The sequence below is a fragment of the Hyalella azteca genome, unplaced genomic scaffold (assembly GCF_000764305.2).
Source record: "Hyalella azteca isolate HAZT.00-mixed unplaced genomic scaffold, Hazt_2.0.2 contig3354, whole genome shotgun sequence".
Taxonomy (NCBI): Eukaryota; Metazoa; Arthropoda; class Malacostraca; order Amphipoda; family Hyalellidae; genus Hyalella; species Hyalella azteca.
Window position 1 is genome coordinate 245046 of NW_025933605.1, and position 24794 is coordinate 269839.

At 41.9% G+C, this 24794-nt stretch overlaps 1 protein-coding gene across 1 annotated transcript; it reads right to left on the minus strand.

Annotated features, from left to right (window-relative positions):
• Nucleotides 1–10514: 10514 nt before the first annotated feature.
• LOC108669403 (protein FAM76B) lies at nucleotides 10515–23955 on the minus strand. The gene is made up of 6 exons (XM_018156723.2): nucleotides 23516–23955; nucleotides 17938–18014; nucleotides 17049–17186; nucleotides 16758–16883; nucleotides 11934–12075; nucleotides 10515–11111 (listed from the first exon to the last, which is right to left on the minus strand). Exons 1-6 carry the CDS (start codon nucleotides 23519–23521, stop codon nucleotides 10515–10517), a joined length of 1086 nt encoding a protein of 361 aa, XP_018012212.1. The 5' UTR covers nucleotides 23522–23955.
• Nucleotides 23956–24794: the final 839 nt, after the last annotated feature.

A 24794-nucleotide genomic window follows, 5' to 3' on the forward strand; every position in this document is an offset into this window, starting at 1 on the left:
TTGTCATGAGACTTACATGATACACGAGCTTTATTATTATTAACAGGATCGGGGTAAACAGGATTCGAAATTTGCAGGAGTTATCAAGCTGGGTTGACGCCAGGCAAACATGCTATTAATTAAATAATCAAGCACCGCCTGTTATCGCTCGTCGTTAGGCAGGACGACAACCTGAATCCTTCAGAGGGTGCTTCACTGGGAGGAATAATTCCCCAGATAAGGGAATTTCTCTCCAGAGAGGTAAATAATTCCCCCAGATAGGGAAATAATTGTCATGAAAGCGGAATAATTCCCCAGATGCTTTATAGGAGGAATAGTTCCCCAGATAAGGCCAGGGGTTCTGAGGGAATTCCTAGGTAATTTGTGGTTGCTGAGGCCAAAGAAAGGCCCGGCCTGGCCGTAAGTTTGCCGAGCGATTAAGCGGCAAACTGGCAGAGAACAAAGTTCGTGGTTAGGGTCCGGAAAGATAGACCCCTCGAGACGGATTGGTCCGGGGGAGGGCGTATTGGGGGGCCGTGGGGAGGGGGACTGCGGGTAAGGGGGACATTTGTTTCCTTGTTCAATATAACTCATTGCTCTCTAAGTGAACGTTCTCTAACTCATAGCTCTCTAACTCATAGCTCTCTAACTCATAGCTCTCTAACTCATAGCTCTCTAACTCTTAGCTCTCTAACTCATAGCTCTCTATCTCATAGCTCTCTAACTCATAGCTCTCTAATTCATAGCTCTCTAACTCATAGCTCTCTAACTCATAGCTCTCTAACTCATTGCTCTCTAACTCATATCTCTAACTCATAGCTCTCTCACTCACAGCTCTCTAACTCATTGCTCTCTAACTCATAGCTCTCTAACTCACAGCTCTCTAACTCATAGCTCTCTATCTCATAGCTCTCTAACTCATAGCTCTCTAACTCTTAGCTCTCTAACTCACTGCTCTCTAACTCATTGCTCTCTAACTCATAGCTCTCTAACTCACAGCTCTCTAACTCATAGCTCTCTAATTCATAGCTCTCTAATTCATAGCTCTCTAACTCACAGCTCTCCAATTCAGCAACGTCTAACTCAGCACTCTCAACGGACGATGGTGGACGACGATGGACGATGGTGGACGACGATGGGCATACGAAGAAATTGGTTAGACGTCGACGGAGTTAGGCGGCTGGTGGTGGGTGATGATGGACAGACATTGGAAGAGGATAGAAGACGATAGACAATAATTGACGGAGGTGGACGACGGTGGACACGAGCGCATTTATGACAAGAAGATGAACGAAAATGGCCGGATGGATGAGCGAGCAGGTTTTTGAACGCGCTTTCATTTCGGTGGACGAGGGTGGGCGGCTTCTATTTCGGTAGATGAGGATAGACGAGGGTAGACGAGGGTAGAAAAGGTTAGACGAGGGTAGGCGAGGGGTAGACGAGGGTTGTTGTAATTTCCCATCCCGATAGTGGCAACTAGGTAAGGGAAGGGGTGATAGGTCAGTTTTTCCGGGCACTGCCCCTGGTAGTTCTACAACCATCACTGGCTCGCTGACCCGCCAGAACCATTTGATTGCATTACACAATACCCTGGACAAGCCAGGTACTCATTTATCAACCAGAGTTGGATGAATGGCTGAGTTGATTAGTTGAACTTGTCCTCAGTGGGACTCGAACCCGGGATGCTGGTAGTGCTGCTACTCTATAGAAAATAGCGGCAAATGCAAACGTAACTCAATATTAATACAGTGAACATAATATCGGGCAAAATTTGAGGTTGAGGCGGTTGAGAGTCGTTGAGCACCTGAAGATAAAATATGGCCTTAATCAGAAGAGTATGAGGGACAACGTTCTACGAGTTTGTGGGCTCGTTTGAGCATAGAAATACGGAATTCGGTACGAAATGGAGCTGTTAAGTACTATCGAAAGTTGAGGCTGAAGTATATATGAGGCAACGCCTCCGAGACTGCAGTGCTAGAGTTCCAATGGAGAGTGAGAAGGCGGTTTCCAGGCCACCTGAAGTAAACAGCAGCAAACCAAGTGTTACAACCAAGTTCATCTGAGTGAAGAAAAGCAACCAAGTTCGGTTGAATAAAGAAGAGCAAGTTGGGTTTAAGGGTAAAAACTACATGGTAAGAAAGCCGTTGCACTTAATTACAGAGACCACACCACGGATCAATGTCTTTTGATAAAGTAGGAAGTTAGGTTGTTGTACATGGAAGGATGTTCAAATTGAAATTTATTCTGATGTCCTTTTCTTAACTAGTAATATGTTTCTCGCACTTGTTTCCCAGTATGAGTTGAAAATTTCGCAGTGTTTCATTACAATCATTAAAATCATTACAATCATTACGATTTTCTCTTTCATACTATAACTACTGTGGCCAGGTCGTTAAAAAACTTCTCATCTCTTCTAGTAAAGCTGAAGTATCCTCTGCAGGAGCAACATAAGTATCTAAGCGAAATCATATCAGCTATACGAAAAGGATCCTCATATTCTCAGAGGCAATATGAAAATTTTTTTAATTATTCCCTGAAAAATCATGCCCACTGTTTTTTGCCCGGAATATCCAAACACAGAGTTATGGCTAAATTCATTCAGGATAAGCCTAAGCCTGGTATTGCTCAGCCCCAAAACAGAGGGCAATCCCCTTTCTTATGGTCCAGTCCACGCTTGGTCCCTTCCCCCACTTAGACCCAGTCCCTGCCCCCACTTAGACCCAGCCCTCACTTAAACCCAGCCCCCACTTAGACCCAGTCTTCACTCATACCCAACCCCCACTTAGACTTAGGACAGATTAAGCACTGATTCTCTCTAAACCACTTACAGAGTTTGACTGGGACCTACTTTAGACCCGGTAACATTTGTGGCCCAGGCCCGCGCTAGACCCATGCAGATTCAGTTTCAACCGACGTTCACGTTAGACCCAGGCCCGATTAAGACCCAGATCCACGTTAGACCCAAGCCTACACTAGACCCCCTCTCTGCGTACGCCGCGCAGTCTCCTTGTTTGGATACCATTAAGACATTTTCACGGCGGTTAGCCACCCCTTCCTCGTCTAACTTAATTAGCCCTCAACCACGCGCCCGAACCTGCGTCGGTGAGCGTAATCTCGGCGTCGTGGCGTGAGCACACACGCGCTAATCCACGCTCACTGCACAACACGCGCTAATCCACGCTCATCGTACAACACGCGCTAATCCACGCTCACTGCACAACACGCGCAAATCCACGCTCAACGTACAACACGCGCTAATCCACGCTCAACGTACAACACGCGCTAATCCACGCTCAATGTACAACATATTTCTTCAGCATTCATTGGAATGGACTTAAAATTCAACCATTAAAACGAAATTCAGTAAAAATTGTTTCTGAATTTCTAAAGCTACGCGCTGCATTTTCATGAACCTAGATTCCGTTCTTCTTGAGAAACGACTCCAAGGAATATTTTTTTCGGCTTCCATCGCAGTCGTGGTCTGAATCTTACAACGATTTCTCGAGCAGTATTGTGTCCAGTATAGCCCAGGTGTTGTTCAGTATTGCCCAGGAGTTGTCCAGTATTGCCCAGGTGTTATCCAGCAAGATGTTATCAAGAATCTATACTTTATTTCGGGTTTGCCGTCGCGAAATTTTGTCGAATTTATTTCGGGTTTGTCTTCGCTGAATCTCTTCTTAGAGCGAGTAGAGAGCTGCGAGGCCATTTAACAGATGACAATGCCTACCATCCTGTCAACGACGATGCAAAGGTAGGAGCGCTGCACCCGATATATGTAGGACTTATTCGACTACGGGACTATGTTTTGAAGTGATACTTTGATTATCTCGCAATTGACAGAAGCTGGTATACCATAACAGCGAGCCGTACTGAACTTTGCTGATTCCACATTTACGGAGGTAAGTAATGTGAAGAGCCGTGCAATGCTCGATAGCTTATTACTCCTTTGTAATGTAGATCCTTACACTTGTGTCTTAAGCACTTTTATGTGAAATGTGAAGTCATGCTAATCTACGAGGCATGTTTTTAAGTAAGGACCGTTTTGGAATTAAAAAAAAAGACGTGCAAAGATATCGCAATAATTTTATTTCTGTACCATAATCTACTTTACTACATAATTTCCGTGAATATTGAGGCACTTGTCATAACGTGGCACCAGTTTTTGAATACCTTCCTGATAAAATTTTGCCGCCTGCCTTGTCAGGAAGAATAAATTTCAGGCGTTTTTCAGCAGAATTTCACCTCCAAGTCAGGGGGCAGAATTTTATCAGGAGGGTATTCAAAAACTGGTGCCACGTTATGACAAGTGCCTCTATATCCACGGAAATTATGTAGAAAATTAGATTAAGGTACAGGCTTTCATGTAAAAAATAAAATCATTGCGATATCTCTGCACGTATTTTTTTTTAATTCCAAAACAGTCCTTACTTAAAAAGCATGCCTCGTATTATAGAAATTCTCCCATATTATAACATGCAAAGACTTCATTTACACCTTGCCTAGCCGCCTCTCTAATATCACTGGTTTCCACCATGAATTTCAGACCCTAATAACTTATATATACACATAAACATATAAGCTTGGACATCAACTATCCTGTTGATCACGAGCGAGTGCTCGTCGGGAGTCGCTTCAGACGGTCGCTACCATCGACTCCCGGGACGCAATGCACAGGCTTACCAAATAGTTAATTAAATTAATTTTGTTAAATGAATTTCTTCTAATTTACCCCACCCCCAACTCGCAGGAGTCGTCAACAGCTCATCACACTCACCACACAACAAGCAACGGACAAAATGTATCTCTTTGCTGACATCAGATCTCAATCCATCGCCGTCCTAATTGAGAATCACAGCCGGATCTAGGATGGTCGTCCAACATATCATATAATTTTCAACAGCAATGCATGAACGAATTATTCGTGTCCAGCAGCATTTATCATAGCATAGTAATACGGTCTTATATTAAATTACTTTAATTCTACAACTCTCGAGCATTGCAACGCTCGAGAGGCTGTAGCTCGTCGTTCGCGATGTATTAAATCGATTCATTGAGTCAATGTTGCCAATAGGTCATTATGAGCAGCTGTCCATATACGTATTAAAATATATTCCCTATTTGCACGCATGATTATGCTCCTGTTCCTTTTGCGAAGAATACAAAACGAATGCACACGTACGAACGATGGTGCTCCTGCTCCTCGGATAACGAATACGAAACATAATACACGCCTACGAACGATGGAACTCCTTTTCCTCGTATAGCGAATACGAAACTAATACGTCACGCAAGAACGATGGTGCGCCTGTTCCTCGTAGAACGAATAACAAATAAGGCACGCACGAACGACGGCACGAATGTTCCTTCTTCGTTTCTGCTGGGCAAGATTGGAGCCGTGAAACGAGCGGTTGTCCATTGATAGGAAACCCGATTTAACCGGCATGTTACTTATTTTATGTAATTGGCTCGATGGTTACTGCAAGTAACCGTCAAGATATTTACTCCGTGTAGCCCCGACCCTGATTATTCCATGTATTCGCCACGATGGTTGCTCGGACTTATACCATCGTAATGGCTGTTGGAGTGGCTTCTGATAGTCAGAAACTGACCTCAAACTGGACGTGGCCCCCGGAGTTTTCTGGCTTTGCCTGTAAAGTATAGCTTCTATTTACTGTGCCATAATCGCTTTAACTAACCGAAAAAGTAGAATAATTTATTGCCTATTGACACTCGAAGAACTAGAATAATTTAACCATTGCTCTCACCCGGAGTAGAGCAGCTGCAGTACAGCAGTGTCTCTTGCAGTCGCAAGTTTTCAGACGAATCCAACTACTCTGGGTTGCTGCTGGCACTAAACCTGCGCATGCGAACCTAATAAATAATGTAAATTGTCATCATCAGTGTTCAGATAGGTGAACAGAGCTCATTAAAAGTACACGCGTCCCTGTTTGCCCTCCCATCATGTTTGTGTCGTGACTGTGACATGGGTCCTGAATGTCAAATCGACGGCAAACAGGCTGCCTTTGTTGAGCATCTATTTGCCGCAATGTTGATTAAAGATTCCAATGCTTTAAGTTAATTTGGTCGTGTTGATATTACCTTCTGGTCACGAACTGTCCCGTGACGATCATCATTTAGCCACGACCTCTTCTTAGAATTTCTTTTCAATGCAATGGAAGTTTCGCTGTCCATGGGTATCATATTCATGAGTCAGACATCACGATTCACATCATCCATTCACTTTACCCAAGGCACCTACCTGAAGACCAATTGCTGTCGTAAAGATGGAGGACAAATGTGCGATGGTTGGCCACAGATAAGATTGCTCTTAATATCAGATCAGTGCGCTTGTGTGCCGAAAAGATTTGAAATTTTTGGGCTTAGGTTTAGAATAGAAGCGGTATCTGGGTTAATAGAAGCGGTATCTATTAACAGCAGCTGGTCTCAAACAAAATAATGTAATTTACAATTCCCACACCTGAGTACAATCGCTAGAAATGGTTTCTTATCGGGTTAGGGAATTTTAAGTAGGAAGGTCGATTATAACGGCGTTACTTCGCGCCCAAGATGTGGCTTATTAGTGGTCCTTCTTTTCTTTTCTAAGCTTTGCCTCTGCGCAAATTTAACTAATTTTTAACTCAAGCAATCTGTCTGAGTTTCACGCGTTAATTCTGTATAACACCTTTCCGATCTAAAAATTCGCAAATTTTGCTTTTCTATGACATATATTAAAACACGATTTGAATGAAAGTTATTCCTAATAATCATTTCAAGAATCCCAACATTTTTTTTTCGTAAGACTATTATCACGGCTGACACAGTTGTTCCTTCGAACACCGAAGTCTTCCGAATGAAGAACTCAGGAATTGTTTTTATCGCTCATAAAACAATTTTTCCATCGATTACACATCAAAGAGAATCATTCCTTCGTCAGTAAAGTGCGCATTAGAGACGAAGCTTTTCCTAGCGCACATTTCCAGTTGTTTTAATCCCGTCTAATGTAAGGACAAAGTCATTCCAACTCTCAAGGATCTTATCGAGGCTCGGAGGTCTTGAAATATTGACGGTGCGGCTTAAAACGTAAGGCAAATGACTAAGAATTGCACGCGGTTGGCTCGTCACCCTTTAACTCATGTTCTAGAAGATGGGTTCAGAATCATATACCTTGTGCTGCCGACGAACCAACGGCCGTTAATTGGCCACCCATAAACCGACCATAAAATTTTCGGCATGATGTAAGGAACGTGAGCCGAGAACGAGTTCAAAGCCCAACAAATGACGGTTCTTGAGGCTAACATTTAGAGCGTCTCCAAATAAGATTCAGCTCCAAAAAACCTCCATCAAACCACCCCACTGAGTTGAGCTTCCTACCAGGCAGTGGGTCGTGTTTTCTTCGCCATAAAAGCTTGTGAAATGATGATGAGCTGACGCAATTTGTACGTGACACTCGCAGTTCAAGGCGCTCGCAAATCTTCGGAGCCGCAGTTTTTTTATAATGTAAAAACTGCGCATATTTTTTGGGGCTTCTCTGTCGTTTTTTACTTAATCTTTCGCATTTTGTCGCATGTGCATATAAAGTGATGCCTTGAAGGTTTTCGAATATGTGTCTTAAATTGAGAATATGTATCTTGAATTTGTTAATGCTATTGATGTCCTATAGAGCAACCTAAGCTTATGATGTCCTATAGAGCAACCTATAGTCCTATAGAGCAACCTAAGCAACCTAAGCTATACCGATGTCTATAGGCGGGCGTGGTGGATTATAGGCGGCGTTTTGATGGATGGCCGCGTCTGCCAACACTCGACTGTAAAACGCTCCATCGGCCACTGAGACACTCTGTGGGCGTAGGTGACGCTCATCGATGGGTTTTTTATTAGAAAACTTTATCTTTGGTGTCATGCAGTTTACGACTAAAGACCATAACTAAATCACTGATAAATAAAATTTTATACCGTTAATTGAATTTCAACTTTATTTAATAAATTTAAAAGGAAGCCTAAATCTGGGAGTAATTATTTCAACGTCATTTCCTATGAATGTCTAGTAATTCTACATCAGTATTTACTGCCTCTCAATGATCTTCGAAAACAAACATCAAACATAATTATCCTAATTTTATTCTAAATAAAAACTAACATGGAATAAGTGCAGTGACCTCAACTTGAATTTGCTAACTCTTCACTTTCATTTGTTTGTCTTGTCCTATAGTCACGCTGAAGATACCATTGCCTTTGTCCAGCTATTCGACGTGCTTGCAATATTACAGCGATAGCCAAGAATTCGGGTTAACATAAATGCCAGGTGAAGAATAAGGGTTTTAGCTGTCAATGTTGTTGATCCTGTGTTGAACAGAGTTGTTCACCACGTTTTTAAAGATTTTGTAGAATGTCCCATGCTCTATTTGAGTTGAAATTGTTCTGACTATTTCGAGGTAAGGAAATACTTCGACTATGAATTCGTCGTAAATGATATTCGTGTGGACAAATGTGTCAAAGAAACGTTTGGAAAGATGTGAATATTACTCTTTCCTACCAAATATATAAGATGAGGAAAAAAATTTGTTCTTCAGCAGGTATACGTCAAGAAAACAATGTCCAATTGACAACAGAAGACTTCGACCAACTCCTGAGCGAGCGCCGGCACGGAAAGCCTCCCGACGACAAACAATTTGCTTGCACAAAAGGCCAGCGCTAACGACGCCGTTTGTCTCTTAAAAATATCAATGGAGACGGAGAGAAAATATCAATGGAGAAGAAAGGAAAATATCAATAGCCTAGAAGAGAAACTATCAATAAAGTCGCAACAAAATCAGGAGTACGCCAGCTTCTCTATGACTTGCGCTTGTTTTGTTCGAGTCCTCATACGCATTCAGGGTGCGCCTTCGTGACGTCACGTGCAGAATGTATTGCACCTCGCAGGGTTGCAGCAGCTGTAAGGAGCAGGCAGGGATGCTGCAGCTGTAAGGAGCAGGCAGGGCTGCTGCAGCTGTAAGGAGCAGGCAGGGTTGCTGCAGCTGTAAGGAGCAGGCAGGGCTGCTGCAGCTGTAAGGAGCTAGCAGGGCTGCAGCAGCTGCAAGGAGCAGGCAGGGCTGCAGCAGCTGTAAGGAGCAGGCAGGGCTGCAGCAGCTGTAAGGAGCAGGCAGGGATGCTGCAGCTGTAAGGAGCAGGCAGGGCTGCTGCAGCTGTAAGGAGCAGGCAGGGATGCTGCAGCTGTAAGGAGCAGGCAGGGCTGCTGCTGTCTCTTATACACATCTAGATGTGTATAAGAGACAGGTTGCGTACACCGGACATGTTGCGTACACCGGACATGTTGCGTACACCCGACATGTTGCGTACACCGGACATGTTGCGTACACCGGACATGTTGCGTACACCGAACATTGTTATGCTAATTTTACTTCGATAATCCTTGCGTATTTAGTCAAGTTTGATATTAAATTGTATATTCCTGCCCATAATTCTAGAACAAATATCTACCAACATCAATTGTCTTAATTCAATAATTATTATGAAGTTTACATTGTAAAGTCAACACTGCCCGACATATATACTGTATGTTCCTGATATGCCTATGGAAACATTTCAATTTTCTGGCCAGAAACGAAAGATGATGTATCACAGCACCATAACTTTGCTGTGTTACTGCACCATACCCGAGGACTGTAAGGGGCAGTTTCCCTGCATTATATGTATAGTGTTCCGGTGCACCACATGCCTGGAATGTTAATAACAAATGCACCACACACAATAAATTTTGATTGCCGGTGCACTACATTCATAAAATTTCGTGTGCAGATGCAGCATATATACGTTCACATGCCCACATGGAATGTTAATTATGGGAATGAAATGTTAATTAACGTACACATTTAATATAAATTACAGGAGCACCACACACATGGAACGTTAATTGCAGGTAGGTACGCAGAAGCCAGCGTGCACTGCTTCATTTAAAATAAAATTAATAATTTGCCTTAAATTTTTGCACTTATTGACAACGTCGTTGGCACATCCCAACCCTCACCTCACGCTTCCCTCAGCTCCTGCCACGCCTCCACCGTCCACAGTCACATCGTAACAATTCATTGTTGTCATTCATAAAGAAAGTTCAACGTTTTCCTAACAATCCCCTTCACAGCAACTAAGACGCCATTATTACATCGGCCTAGTTTCCTACGCTCACCATATCACACTATCGAAATATCGCGAGGACATTTATTGTTCCGGGCACAATTTTGGGTGAGAATATGGTGACGTATGGCCACCGGCTGTGCAGATGTGGAGAGTAAAGCGTGCAAACTTTAGTGAAGGGAAATTTTGCGGGAGAGTCGTGGCATGCAGTTGAAAATGTCACGGGAAAATGGAAGATAAGTGCGAATAAAATCACAGGAAATTGAAAATAAGGACAAATTGAAGGACGGGAAAATTGAAGGCATGGAAGAAAAAAGTCACGGGGAAAATGGGATAAGAACGATTAGAGAGAGTCACGGGGAAAAAGAGGCTACGACGAAGAAAGTCACGGGAGAGCTGCAGGTTCAGGCGGTGATGCTGTGCGGGAGCGCAGCCGAGCACAGACCCAGGCTGGCTGGAACTTGGGGAGATTGCTGGCCTAACTGTGGTGATTGCTGGGCTAATTGCGACGATTGCTGGTTCATTTGCGAAGATTGCTTATTCAGTTGGGAAGATTGCTGATTCATTTGCGAAGATTGCTGGTTGATTTGCGACGATTGATGATTCATTTGAGGCGATTGCTGGTTAATTTGCGGAGATTGCTGGTTAATTTGTGACGATTGCTGATTCATTTGTGCTAATTGCTGACTGATTGCCGTAGATTGTTGGCCTGAAGAATGAAGAGATGCCAGAGAACCTGACAGTTGAGGTGAAGATTGCTGCAAATGATTGCCGGAACTGCTGTGTGCTTCGCTGCTGTTATTGATGGTGGTGGTGTGGTGAGGTTGTAGTGGTGACTGATGGTGGTGTTGCAATGGCTGCTGATGGTGAATATTGTGAGAGTGGTGATGGTGGTGATGATGGTGTTGGTGATGCAGAGCGTGTGGTGGTGGTGGAGGGATCGTCACCATCGTGTGGTCCGTGTGGCCCCGCTTGCTGGGCAGCGGGTCCAGGATGGGGCTCTGCGGAGCACAAAATGTTTCAAAAATTTTATTAATTAATTAAAATATTATTATGATTAATTTTTAATCAAAATATTATTATCATTAATTTCATTAAGGATTTATTATAGAATTGAATCATTTAACTTCAATTCCTCTTTTCCATCGAAATTCCCATCTAAATAGCAATCACATTTTCATCTTCCAATGATAAGCAAATAATAGTTTTCTTTAATAATCCACGGCAATTTAAAAAAGAAGCAAAGTTATAGTTGTGTTCTTCTAGAATGGGTAATGCAATAGTGTTATACTTACCAAATCATTATTTAAATAGTATTATTTATACCTTATTACTAATGAATTGTTGGTATTCCTACGTGAATATCAAGGCAGCAATGCTATTCCTACCTAACTAGTAGGGAAGCTCCGAATTCAAAACTAACTGGTAATGTGCACTTCCTATTACTGATCCCAAGTCAACAGTGCTATTTCTACGCAATTATCAAAGCAGCTGTGTTATTCCTAATTAATTATCATTGCAGCTGTGTTATTCCTACGTATTTATCATTACAGCTGTGTTTTTCCTACGTATTTACCATTGCAGCAGTGTTATTCCTACGTATTTATCGTCGCAGCAGTGTTATTCCTACGTATTTATGATTGCAGCTGTGTTATTCCTACGTATTTATCATCGCAGCAGTGTTATTCCTACGTGTTTATGATTGCAGCTGTGTTATTCCTACGTATTTATCATTGCCGCAGTATTATTCTTACGTATTTATGATTGCAGCTGTGTTATAGTGTTATTCCTACCTAACTGACAAGGACCGTAATGACGCTGACCTCGAGGCCGCCGATCTGTCGCTTGAGCTGCGCGAGGCTCGAGGGCGAGCAGGCCATGGAGGCGAAGACGAGACGTTCTTCGTAGTCATACTCGCACAGAATCTTGTTGTCGCACAGGTAGAACTTGTCGCCCACGCAGAACCTGGACAAATGGTGACAAGTTTGTGTGTTATATGCATAATGCGATATACTTGTCGCCCACGCAGAACCTGGAGAAATGGTGACAAGTTTGTGTGTTATATGTTAATGTGATATACTTGTCGCCCACGCAGAACCTGGAGAAAGTGGTGATTTGTTTGTGTGTTATATGCTTATGTGATATACTTGTCGCCAGGCAGAATTTAAACAAAGGATTAAGAAGTTCGTATATTGTGCTATTTGTGCGATATGCTCGTATTTCTCGCCCACGCAGAAGCTTTGCCAGAATTATAAGGTAGTCCTGTACTTTATTGAAACTAAAATACATTATGTTGTTCAAAACGTGATACTAAATTAATTAATTATCTGAGAACTATATATCAATCGCTTAAGTAGATATTTTTCTTGGAACTCTTAACCCGACAACTTATTACGAATACAACATCGAACCGCAAATTGGAACAAACTTGATACTGACGACAACTGACTCAGATCTACGATATTAAATGATCGTAGATCGTGGCATTACCAGCATGATTGTTTGATAAATAAAAGCCTTCGTTTGATTATCGATCATTGAGCTTCGTGTGCGAAACTTGAGGTGGTGACGCCGAAGCCAGAACAACGACCGCAAGTTGGGGTAATTAAACTAAACTAGAGCTCATTAAACTGAGGAAGGGTGTTCGAGGCCGCTCGAGAGGCTTCGAGAGGGCGATCGAGGGGCTAGATATGGGGAGGGATGATGGGGTGTGAGCGATGGAAAGGGGATCTGATGAGGGATGTGCATGGAAGATGTTGTGGTATATGGAGGGGGATCTGATGAGGGATATGGAGGAGGATCTGATGGTGGATGTGGGGGCGTGGTGAGATATGTAAGAGACATGTTTAGGGATGAAAGTATCTGTAGAGGAATGTGGGGTGTGGTGAGAGATATCGTTGATATGCTTAGGGATGAAATGGATCTGTTGATGAAATTATGGATGGGAAAGATTGTTCTTGAGGATGTTGATGGTGATGTTGATCATTGCTTGATGTTGATGATAGCTACAATGATGGTTTGAATGATAACCTAACAACGGCTTCATCAATCACCCAAGACTCGGAGAACTGAGTTACACATGTTTTCATACAATAACATTTTTCTAAGACATCGATTCAGAATATACAAGGGATACAACCCAAATAAAAATTAAGGGTGCATGGCGCTTCGAAGATTATTGGTGGCGATAGTAGATTATAGGTGGCGTAACGGTGGGTGGCCAGACCTGCCGAAAATCGACAATAAAACACCAATAAATCGAAAGGGTGGCGAGTATAGGTGGGAGTCATCGATGAATCATCGATGAGTTATAGGGTCTGAACATCTATGGCACATTGCAGACAAATCTCTTCTGAGCCACCGATAACCGTTTGCCCAAACTGCACAGTGCACGAAGGTATAATTGCCACTGTAATTTATCCAACGTAGAAATGTGTTATTGGGTTGCGGGTCATTCGAGATCAAGACGAAACCATGACTTCGTTTTGTGTGCTTGGCTTCTAAGATCAAGTTCTGGTAAGAAAATTTAGCGTGAATTAGGTAGGTTCCAATAAAACTGATGGAGAGAAGCAAGGTGCTCAAAAAATTGTCACGCCAAAGTGAAGCCACTGGCCATGTATCAGAACGTTCATGATATAAATTGTCCGATATACAATGACAAAATTTTGTTGCAATAAATACAGTTTTTCCATAGATGACAGCGAATCCAATTTTTCATGTTCACCTGAAATATTGCGTAAATTTATTGTGAATTTCGCGTATGCGCCAACTGGCTGTGTTGGAAGTATTGCGATCAACTGAGACTAATTATTGTATCATTAAGTATAAATATGGATCGATTAAGTTTGTTCCATAATATTTACAATATTCTGAAGTTGCCCCATTTATCTAAACTCTGAAGCCAAGTTGAGGTAGTCGACAGCGGCTCGGCTCGGCTCCTTTGCACAGCGGCTAGGCATCAAGCGCAGCGAGTTAGTCCAGGGGCCATACTTTCGAAACTTGCTAAGTAAACGTAAGTATTTACGCTCTATTTTCTTGTCTATGATTGGTGGATTTGGCTTGAAAGGCCGTCAATGATTGGCTGATGAACTTACGATCTCTTAACTTTTTTTGAAAGTATAGGCCCTGCAGTACAGTAAGCACACGTTCATACCGGTTGGGTTAACTTGACGCGCGCGTCGGCGTTGAGCTTCCTAATAATCTTTACCATGTCCTGCTTGAAACATGTGCTTTCCGGGGAATTTGCTTGTCATAAAAGTATCATTTTTACGCAGTGGATGCGAGTAAAAATTCGGTTATCCATCCTGACTTCGATTGTGAAATTTAATATACAGTCAGATAATTATTTAGATAATAGTGACTAGAAGTGGTGCAGGTATTTCACGCCTGACATTTCAAAATAATTGTGTAATATCAATTCTTTTTTTCACGTCAGACTATTCTTGGTGAAAATATATCGAATCAAACCGCTGTCAGAATTGGTGTAATGTTGACATTATAAAACTTCGATGCTTATTAAGCATTTTCCCGTAGCCTTTACTCCGAGCTGAACCATCGTTCGATCGTTATGGATAAATGAAGTTTCTTTCAGCGGGTGTTTACTCGAATGCAGCAGCATGTTCAAATAAAATTGTTGATGGAACCATCTAATCATCACGGTGGCAGCATTACTTCTCTCATTTGACGAAAGTAATATTTGTAATACTTCAGTTAAAAGTTTTAAAATTACTCGACTGCCATGTCCTCTCCGATGGCACAACGGTAGAGGCTCAGCTTCGCGTGCGGGAGATCGGAGTTCGAATCCTGCATAGAGGGACACTTCTTCAAGTCGATTGTGTATGGTACTCTGATTATTTGTTCCTGCTACATGTCTGACATTGTTACCTGTAATGCCTTGGTGGATTTCCATATGTAGCCCTTAGAATGGTGTTTGTATGAAGCAATATCAGTAAATACGAAAGCATCAGATTTGAAACTAAATTAAAAATTTTTATCGACTTAATTTTAAAGGTGGCCATCGGTGTCTCATAGATGCGCCACTGGTGCCAATGGGCAGTTATTGGTGGAAGAAGAGTTTTACGGGTAGGGGGGCCATCGGCAGGTTATAGGTGTAGGATAGGTGGTGCACGCCACTTTTAATTCACTATATAAATCATAGTCGCGCCACCTATGGCGTCCGCTGACAGCCATCCTAAAAACATAGGTGCTCCACTCTTAATTTTTATTTGGGAAGGGACGTGGATACAGGGGACGTGGATACAGGGGACGTGGATACAGGGGACGTGGATACAGGGGACGTGGATACAGGGGACGTGGATACAGGGGACGTGCATACAGGGGACGTGGATACAGGGGACGTGGATACAGGGGACGTGGATACAGGGAACGTGGATACAGGGAACGTGGATACAGGGGATGTGGATACAGGGGACGTGGATACAAGGGACGTGGATACAGGGACGTGGATGCAAGGGACGTGGATACAGGGGACGTGGATGCAAGGGACGTGGATACAGGGGACGTGGATACAGGGGACGGGGATACAAGGGACGTGGATACAGGGGACGTGGACTCAGCGGCTGACTTGCTTATTTGCTACATTGGTTTATATTGACATTCAAAGAGTTCAATCTGTAGCCTGTGTCGCCTTAAATAGCCTCTAAATTAGAAGAAAATGTGTTAATTTCTAATTTTGGTGTAAAAGAAAAAGAAGAAAATCAAAATTTAAAAGAAAATGTGTTAATTTCTAATTTTAGTGTGAAATAAAAAGAATAAAATGAAAATTTAGAACAAAATGTGTTAATTTCTTATTTTCAGTTTGTCAAAATTCCAGAATTGAAATCTGCACTCACCTACTTATCTGTTTGAGATTGGGTTATACTCCCACTGTTTATCTACAAACAACCACGAGATTTGCCTATAATTCAACCATATTTAAGTAACAGTCAGTTGTGTCTTCTGTAAATATTAACGTGGTGGAAACGTTTTAAAATTTAAATAAGCAACAAAAGAACTTTTTTCTGACAGTTTATAAAGAATATGTATTAAAATGTTGCCTTCCCCGGTGATTTTCTCAATGGACCAGCAAATAATGACCACAATTCATCAGCATGGCAAATATTATGTTATTTATGTATACATAACAATAATATTAGAATAGAATAGAAATGTCGGCATTGAAGAATAGGCCCAAATGCAATCCTGAAATGTATACCCGGCAATATCATGTCAGTCCTTCCTTTCTATAAACATATTTCCTATACGATGGAGGTGAAGCCACCCTTGAAGATACAAGAAACCGAGGTAGCGAAGAGTTTTGTTCAATTAGGTTAAGTTCAGCATTTTTATGAGGAAGAAAATCAGTCAGATCGCATCGAGTGGGCCCATCCTGTGTGTAGATGCGTATGCAGCATGTCAATTCAAATATCATTAATATAAAAAATGTTGTAGTGAAATTAAATTTATACCCAATACTAAGAGAACTGAGAGGGGCATTGCCCAAAATTCGATGCAAGTTTTATTCTTACGATCCCAACCCAATTTGGTCCGTTTAGGCGTTAACTTTGCTCTCTTTTCACGTTGTAGGTGAGAAACTATGTCACTTTTTGGATGATATTAATAATTCATTTTCTAAGGCTTGCACTGACCGATGATTGCACTGCTGACACGCAAAACACTCGAGATGATAGACGTTGTTGCGCGCACGCATCACCATCTCGAACGCCGGGATAACCTTTGAACACGCGGAGCAGTAGCCCGTCGTGCCGAACAGTCTGGGCAGAAAAACCAATGCACAGTTAACATAAACTCAATTAGAAAGTTGTCATGAAAAATTCATCTTACTTTGAATGAAAAATTTATCATGAAATATTTTGATTGCTCAAGGGTCCAAAATTGTATATGAGGTGGAGAAGTTGCTCTGTAGTTACTATCCTCACCTAAGATAGTCGCGCTTGCACAGGATGAGGTTGCCTTTAGTGAAGAGCGTTGAGCCGACCTCCCCCAGACGACAGTCGCAGCAACCACACTTCAGGCAGTCCTCGTGCCAGTACAGCTCCAGCGCCTTCAGCAAGTACCTGAAGCGGGCATAGAGGCTGATGAAGGCCTTCAGCAGGTACCTGAAGCGGTCATACAGGCTGATGAAGGCCTTCAGCAGGTACATGAAGTGGGCATACAGGCTGATGAAGGCCTTCAGCAGGTACATGAAGTGGGCATACAGGCTGATGAAGGCCTTCAGCAGGTACATGAAGTGGGCATACAGGCTGATGAAGGCCTTCAGCAGGTACCTGAAGGCTGATAGAGGCCTTCAGTTCAGCCGTTTGTTCAGCCTCAACTACAGGCTAATGCGGGTCCTCGTGTTCATGCCACCTGATCGTGGCACGAACGCTGACGAAGATTTTCTGTAATTATTGTCATAAATGTTATTCTAAAGCAAGACAGCCGCCGCAAAAACAGGATGATTATCTTCGTTTATATTAGGTTTGGTCAGGTATGGTTAGGTTAGGTTGGGTTATGTTAGGCTGGGTTAGGTCAGGCTGGGTTAGGGTAGGCTGGGTTAGGTTAGGCTGGGTTAGGGTTGGCTGGTTTAGGTTACGCTGGGTTAAGTTACGCTGGGTTAGGTTACGCTGCGTTAGGTTAGGCTGGTTTAGGTAAGGCTAGGTTAGGTTAGGCTGGGTTTGGTTAGGCTGGGTCAGGTTCGGCTTAGTTTGGTTTGGCTGGGTTAGGTTCGGCTGGGTTGGGTTAGGCTGGATTAGGTTAGGTTAGACTGGGTAAGGTTAGGTTAAGCAGAAGACATCACCAGGACTGGGTGTCGGCGCTGGCGCTCACCTCTCAGCGATGCGCTTGCCGCAGCCCGCGCAGTCCTGCGGTGACGTGCAGCGCTCCAGCTCTGCCTTCATCGTCATCTGAAATGTGACAGGCATGTGACAGACAGGCATGTGACAGGTGGGCATGTCACAGGCATGTGACAGGCGGGCATGTGACAGGCATGTGACCGGTGGGCATGTGACAATGTGACAGGAGGGCATGTGACAGGTGGGCATGTGACAGGAGGGCATGTGACAGGTGGGCATGGGACAGGTGGGCATGTGTCAGCTGGGCATGTGTCAGCTGGGCATGTGACAGCTGGGCATGTGACAGCTGGGCATGTGACAGGCGAATATGTAACACCTGAGCATGCATGTGACCCAGCAGGAGTCACATGACAGGTGGACATGTGACACGTCATATGGTGTGTGTGAGCATGTGACACATCATGATTCATGTCACATGATTAATGTGTCGGGTGAGCATGCGGCACGTCGTAAGGCATATCTGGTTATGTTGCGCGTTTTAATCTACGGGAGCATATAAAGCAAGATAGAGGCAACATTCACTGCGGCTCAGATGCCGCACTACAAAATAAGTCTCGTCTGGTTCTCATAGTGCCCGATAATATAGGTTTTACTGCCTTATTGTTATTTGCCTTAATCGTTTTTGTTAATCGTTTTGCTGCCTTATTTAATTAACCTTACTTATGAGCATTTTTTGGACGGGACCGAACGCGTCGGCGAGCGTCAGCTTTGCAAAAGTCGACGCTGAATGACAGTTGCTAAATTGATGCCGTTTGCTCATCAGCCGCGGCGCTGTCTCGTGGTGCGGTCCCGTATATCACTCATGAGTATTTATTTGTGAACGTGTGTATGGCCTGCAGTGGATGTGAGTGCAGTGCTGAGTAGCCGTGCAGTACCGAGATCGTGAGTGTGAACACGCATCACATTCTGAGACGAGAAAGTCTACGGTAGTACAGCCAGTATTTCAGTTACTCTGCCCAGAACGGCCGAGCTTGAGATAAGGTTGGTACAGCAGCATAAGTGGAGCTGGCATGTGTAATGAGACTTCCTCTTTCAAAGTATTAAAATGTACGCCCAAGTCTTCAGGTGGAATACACTTGTATGGGCACGTGACAGATGAGTCACATGTATGAACGATGTATGTGTAAAATATACATCGTTAAAATAATAATGCTTACTGCATGTGGTTGTGAGATATAACAGTGCATATCATCAATGAACTTTGATAAGCTCGCCTAGTTTCCTTCAATTAGTCTCCACTGACGGGACAAATTTACCTGTATTATGCGTTCGTATATCATAGGGTAACATTGGCCAACGGGACCACTGCGGGTCACGGACCCATGTCGAATTTCCCGCTAAGTATAGCAGATATTGGTCCGTGTTCTCTACCGCCGGTCGACAGTTTCACTGGGTTGAAGTGTACGGCTCTACGTTTTTGCTAAAAGTTTGCGTTGATAAGTTACTCGCAAATAACTGTTTTAGCCCAGATAAAAGTTTTAAAATCACTTGGCTGCTTAAGTCGCAAATTTACCAGGAATTTAAAAGTAAGAAAAATAGCCAAAAAGTTCACCATTTCTTATAAGAGAAATGTTTCGGAGTCCAGGTTCATCGTCAGTATAAAACCTAGAACACAGGTACAAACAATTAGTAGCCTAAAATTCACATTCAAACAATTCACCTAAACTTAAGGACATTAGAGCTAAAATCGAAGATAACAGAAATAAAAATGAGATAACATGTAGAGAAAGTACTATCTATTTACAATTTGTAGAGGATAGGAACTGAATGCAGCATTTAAACTGGGTTTCTGTTTGAAAATATATAATGATTCTAAAATTCTTAGGTCAGAAACACCTGTTGTGGAGGCTAGAACTCTAAAATCACTATTGGACACCGGGACGTTGCACTGCTCGGCATGAATACGTACGGCTGAATGAGGGGGGTGCGCAAGTATGTTCCCTGTTCTATAACTCCTGCCCCTATGCTCTGCAAGCCTAGTATAAAAATTGCGCAAGCCTAGTATAACATGTAGCAGGTAGCTGCGCACTGCGCACAACTATATTGATAAACTAGGGATGATCGCATAAGAACAGGGAGAGGATCTTTGTACTTGAAAAACGAGCTAATTTTAAAATTATTCACTAGCAATACATTAAGATTTACTTTTGGGAGGTATTTAGAGAATAGATCTTTCAACTCCTTTGCCATCATCTCAGATGCGGGGCCAAAGTAAGGAAAAGAACAATAAACACGATTCCTATCGTCACGTTCGGGAACCACCTCAGCATATTGTTTAGACAAGAATTTCTTAATTTGAGTATACACAAATTGCGAAGGAAACCATTCAGTGAGAACATGATGCGCAAATATTCAAATTCAGTGTGCATACTATGGAAAGTAGAGCAAATTCGGAAACCGCGGTTTAATAATGTTTGAATCCCATTTAATTTGAAACGAAAAGAACAGAAGCTAAAAAAGCTGGTGCTTAAGCCGGTAAACGTTGATTTTCTGTACACAGATGTCTGGAAACAGCCACCGGATTTTATGACCTTGCAATCAAGAAAGCATAAACTATTGTTGGATTCAAACTCCATAGTAAATTTGATGGATTTGTGTTGCCGATTAAGATAATCAAAGAAACGGCCCACATGAGAGGGATGTTTGAAAATTAAAAATGTATCATCAACATATCGGCTGTAGAAAATTGGCTTAAAATCAATAGGACAATTTGCCAGCCATGTAGCCTCGTGATAACACATGAAAATATTATCAAAGGTAGGGCCGAGAGGAAGACCCATGCCTAGACCGTCAATTTGCCTTTTTGTGAACCGCTTGAAGAGTTTCAATCATGTTCAGGGCTTGACTATGGCTTCATTTGAGTAGAAAATTTGTTCACTAACATACATACCTCTTTCTGAAACTATTGATATTTGCCTCAATTCTTTGTTTAAAGGTGTCAATGAACTTGTCATGGGTCTGAACCGCAACTTTTAAAAATGTCTTCTCGAATTACCAGTTTTGAACTATGTTTTTATATTTGCTGGCAAATTATGTAGGCAAATTGACGGCCTAGGCATGGGTCTTCCTCTCGGCCCTACCTTTGCTAATATTTTCATGTGTTCCTCAACGGCCCTACCCGTTCAAAGCCTCATATAGCGCAGAATGTAGATAAATGTCTCATATTCAAATTTAATGGCTGCCCAGTAAGCCCTTACGTATTTTTTTATTTGTTATACAAAGCTTCAAATAACGCACAAATCCGACGTATTTGAAAAGTTGAATTTTTCATCATTTCAAAGCAGGACATAAATGGAGTTCAGTGCTAAAGGTCAACTTGAGCCAGTTTTTCTGTGATTATGATACTTTGACTTCAAAATTGCTAACCAGAATTGGCATGTTGAGTCCAGAATGGAAGGATTATCAAATTGCCAGGTTTATTAATCCAGGGCAACGCCGGGCTAAAATGCGAATTTTACATAAAATCAAAATGTATGTAGTAGTAGCCGAGTTTGAAAAATTTTCCAGCAGCTATTTGCTTCATCTATCATCCATGATAAATTTTCTTGAATGCTCGCAAGCAATAATTTGAATAAAATCTTATACCTGTTAAAAAAAAGTTGGAACCCGAACTTCTGCGTATTACCATGTCGCGGTTCCACAAAGGGTTGAATAATACGTAAATCATGGATTTCATTGAAAAAAATATTTCAGTATGAAGGTTTCATACGAGATGTATTTGAGAATGCATACTTGTTTTTTGTCGTCGAAGTTCATTGAAAACAAATTTAATTAACAATAAATAGTTACTTGAACGAAATATAATGATAAATATTGTAACAGTTACTATTAGCATCGCGTTATTAGCTTTAGCCATTCTTTCTATTATTATTATCAGTAAATGGATTTATCACTCGGTTTTAGGCCTTAAGTCTGTGGTGAGTGAAGAGCTCTCAGAGTATATTAATGTATTGAATTTATCAAAAGCGTAATTGAGGATGAAATTAATGCCTCAATAACCTGTAAATCGGTGACACTTTGATCAGACCTCAGCCACTTGGCATTTAATCTTGGCGAGCTGGCTTGTTTCCATGGCAAGAAGAAATTTATTTTTGGCCAGCTGAAATTCATACCCATGCATGGCCAGCTGGCATGTGTTCTTGACCAGCTGGCATGTGTTCTTGACCAGCTGGCATGTGTTCTTGACCAGTTGGCACGTGTTCTTGGCCAGTTGGCACGTGTTCTTGACTAGGCCGTAGTGCAGTCTTATGCTACAGGCCAGTTCTAGGCTGCAGGCCGGTTCTAGGCTGCAGGCCGGTTCTAGGCTGCAGACCAGTCCTATGCTGCAGGCCAGTTCTTGGCTACATATCAGTCTTAGGCTGCAGGCCATTCCTAGACCGCAGGCTAGTATATAATGTAATGTGAATGTTTTGATGTAGTTTAATGTAAATGTGTTGATGATCTGTAAAATGACTGTTCTTGACTCCCTCTTGTAAATGTATGTCCCTGTAAAATGACTCCCTCTTGTAAATGTTTTGATGCAGTTCAATAAATAAGTTGAGATGAAGTTGAAGGTGGATATTTTGATGTAGAGTAATGTTAGTAATTTGATGGAGCACAATTTTTGTGCTTGAATGTACTAACGTAATGTTAGTATTTTAAAACAGCATTATTGGTGTATTTTGATGAATCATTGTCATATTTTGATGTGGCACAAGGTTAGAATTAGTATTTTAATATAATATGAAGTTAATATTTTAATGTTGTGAAATTCTAGTATTTTGATGATGTATAAAATTAGTATTTCGATGTGTAATAAACTAGTACATGAGGTAGCATCATTTTGTATTTTGATAATGCATAGCGTTGATATTTTGAGGTTTCCTAATTTTAGTATTTTGATGAATATAATGTCAGCGTTTTGATGTAGCATAATGTCAGCGTTTTGATGTAGCATAACGTCCGAGTTTTGATGTAGCATAATATCAACGTTTTGATGTAGCATAATGTCAGAGTTTTGATGTAGCATAATGTCAGAGTTTTGATGTAGCATAATGTCGGCGATTTGATGTAGCATAATGTCAGCGTTTTGATGTAGCATAAAGTCAGCGTTTTGATGTAGCATAACGTCCGAGTTTTGATGTAGCATAATATCAAAGTTTTGATGTAGCATAATGTCAGAGTTTTGATGTAGCATAATGTCAGCGTTTTGATGTAGCATAATGTCAGCGTTTTGATGTAGCATAATATCTGTCTCTTATACACATCTAGATGTGTATAAGAGACAGGGTGAGAGAAGCAAGGAAGCTTCATGTCTGGTGTAGTGAGAGAAGCAAGGAAGCTTCACGTCTAGTGTGGTGAGAGAAGCAAGGAAGCTTCATGTCTAGTGTAGTGAGAGAAGCAAGGAAGCTTCATGTCTATAGTGTGGTGAATAAAGCTGTACTAGCCTGACGAGATTATATTGAAGTCTTCGAGAACAAATGAATAATCACACCCAAAGCTATAATAACCCAATTAATTCACATCACTCATCATCACTTAATAAATATTATACTTTATAAATTGAAACTCACTTTCATCGGGCCGATGCGTCAATCTTCAAAAACCAGCAGTCTGTATAAAACTACGATAAAAAATATATAATTATTTTATTATGAGCTGTAGTCAAGTTGTTGTTGTGATCTTCACGATCATTATTTAGGATGAACTATAGCAAGTACTTGACGTCCAACTAACTGGCACTCCTAAATTTGCATAAAATTTCGCCCTAAACTTCACCGCTGTGTCTCGCACTATTGAGCATTTTTTTGCGCATTAGCTGATTTTGACGATTTATGCTCAATTGATTTTAACCCCACATTTTTGCCACCAATAACCACCTGCTTAACTTTTGTCCATCACTTTTCTGCAACTATTTTACTTCATGTCAACTATTATTCTTGGACTTGTGAACAAATTTCTCACTTTCAGTCCACAAATTATCACTTTCCAGCACTGGATTGTGCGCTTAGCAGACCACGTGTGCAGCGGATGCCGGACCACAGCAGCGCCCTCCACACACGATGACGGCAGCGCAGAGACTGAGGGGAGTGCGACACCGATACTTCCCTCATATCTCCCTCTCCCTCATATCCTACTTTCCCTCACATTTACTCTCGGAAGACACAAACAAACCACGCCCCCACGCCACTCCCCTCATTTGCTCTCACCACTCACCAGGCTCTAGGACTCATCACTTATACCTCAGCTCCCTCATTGGCTGAATAACAAATCATCAAATCTTACATTGGGTCTTTATATCCAAAGCTTATTTCGACTTAACTCGTTTGAAGTGTATAACTTAACAAGATTCTTATTTATAAATTTAATTCAATAAATTATTTGTAAATACACAGGCATAAAGAATTGACACTTAGCTCCTCCCCTCGCACGGCCTCCATGGCGAGGGCGGCTGCCCTGGTCGGGCATTTCCCGAGCCCGAGGGCAGCGGCGAGCCCGCGTCCTCACTTCAGTTCACTTCAAAATGCTGCTAAGCCTCGCATTTTTTCATCTTGCATAATATTGTGTTCGTTGTAGTCTTCATTTTTCAGTTATTTTCATGAATTTTAAACAGGTAAGTTTTAATAATTCCAAGTTTGTACTTTTCCTTAATTTGTCTAATATCAGCATTAGAAACCAGCTTCTTTTCTAATAACAGTTATTTTTTCACTTCATTTTCTTGATACTTGCCGCTAGGATTTGCATCGTTAAAACTTTAAGAAGTCTTTCATTCCACTGCGTATAAGAAGTCACCGTGTAACACGTCCCAGGCTGCGTGTAACACATCTAGTATATACGCACAGCGCGAGGCTA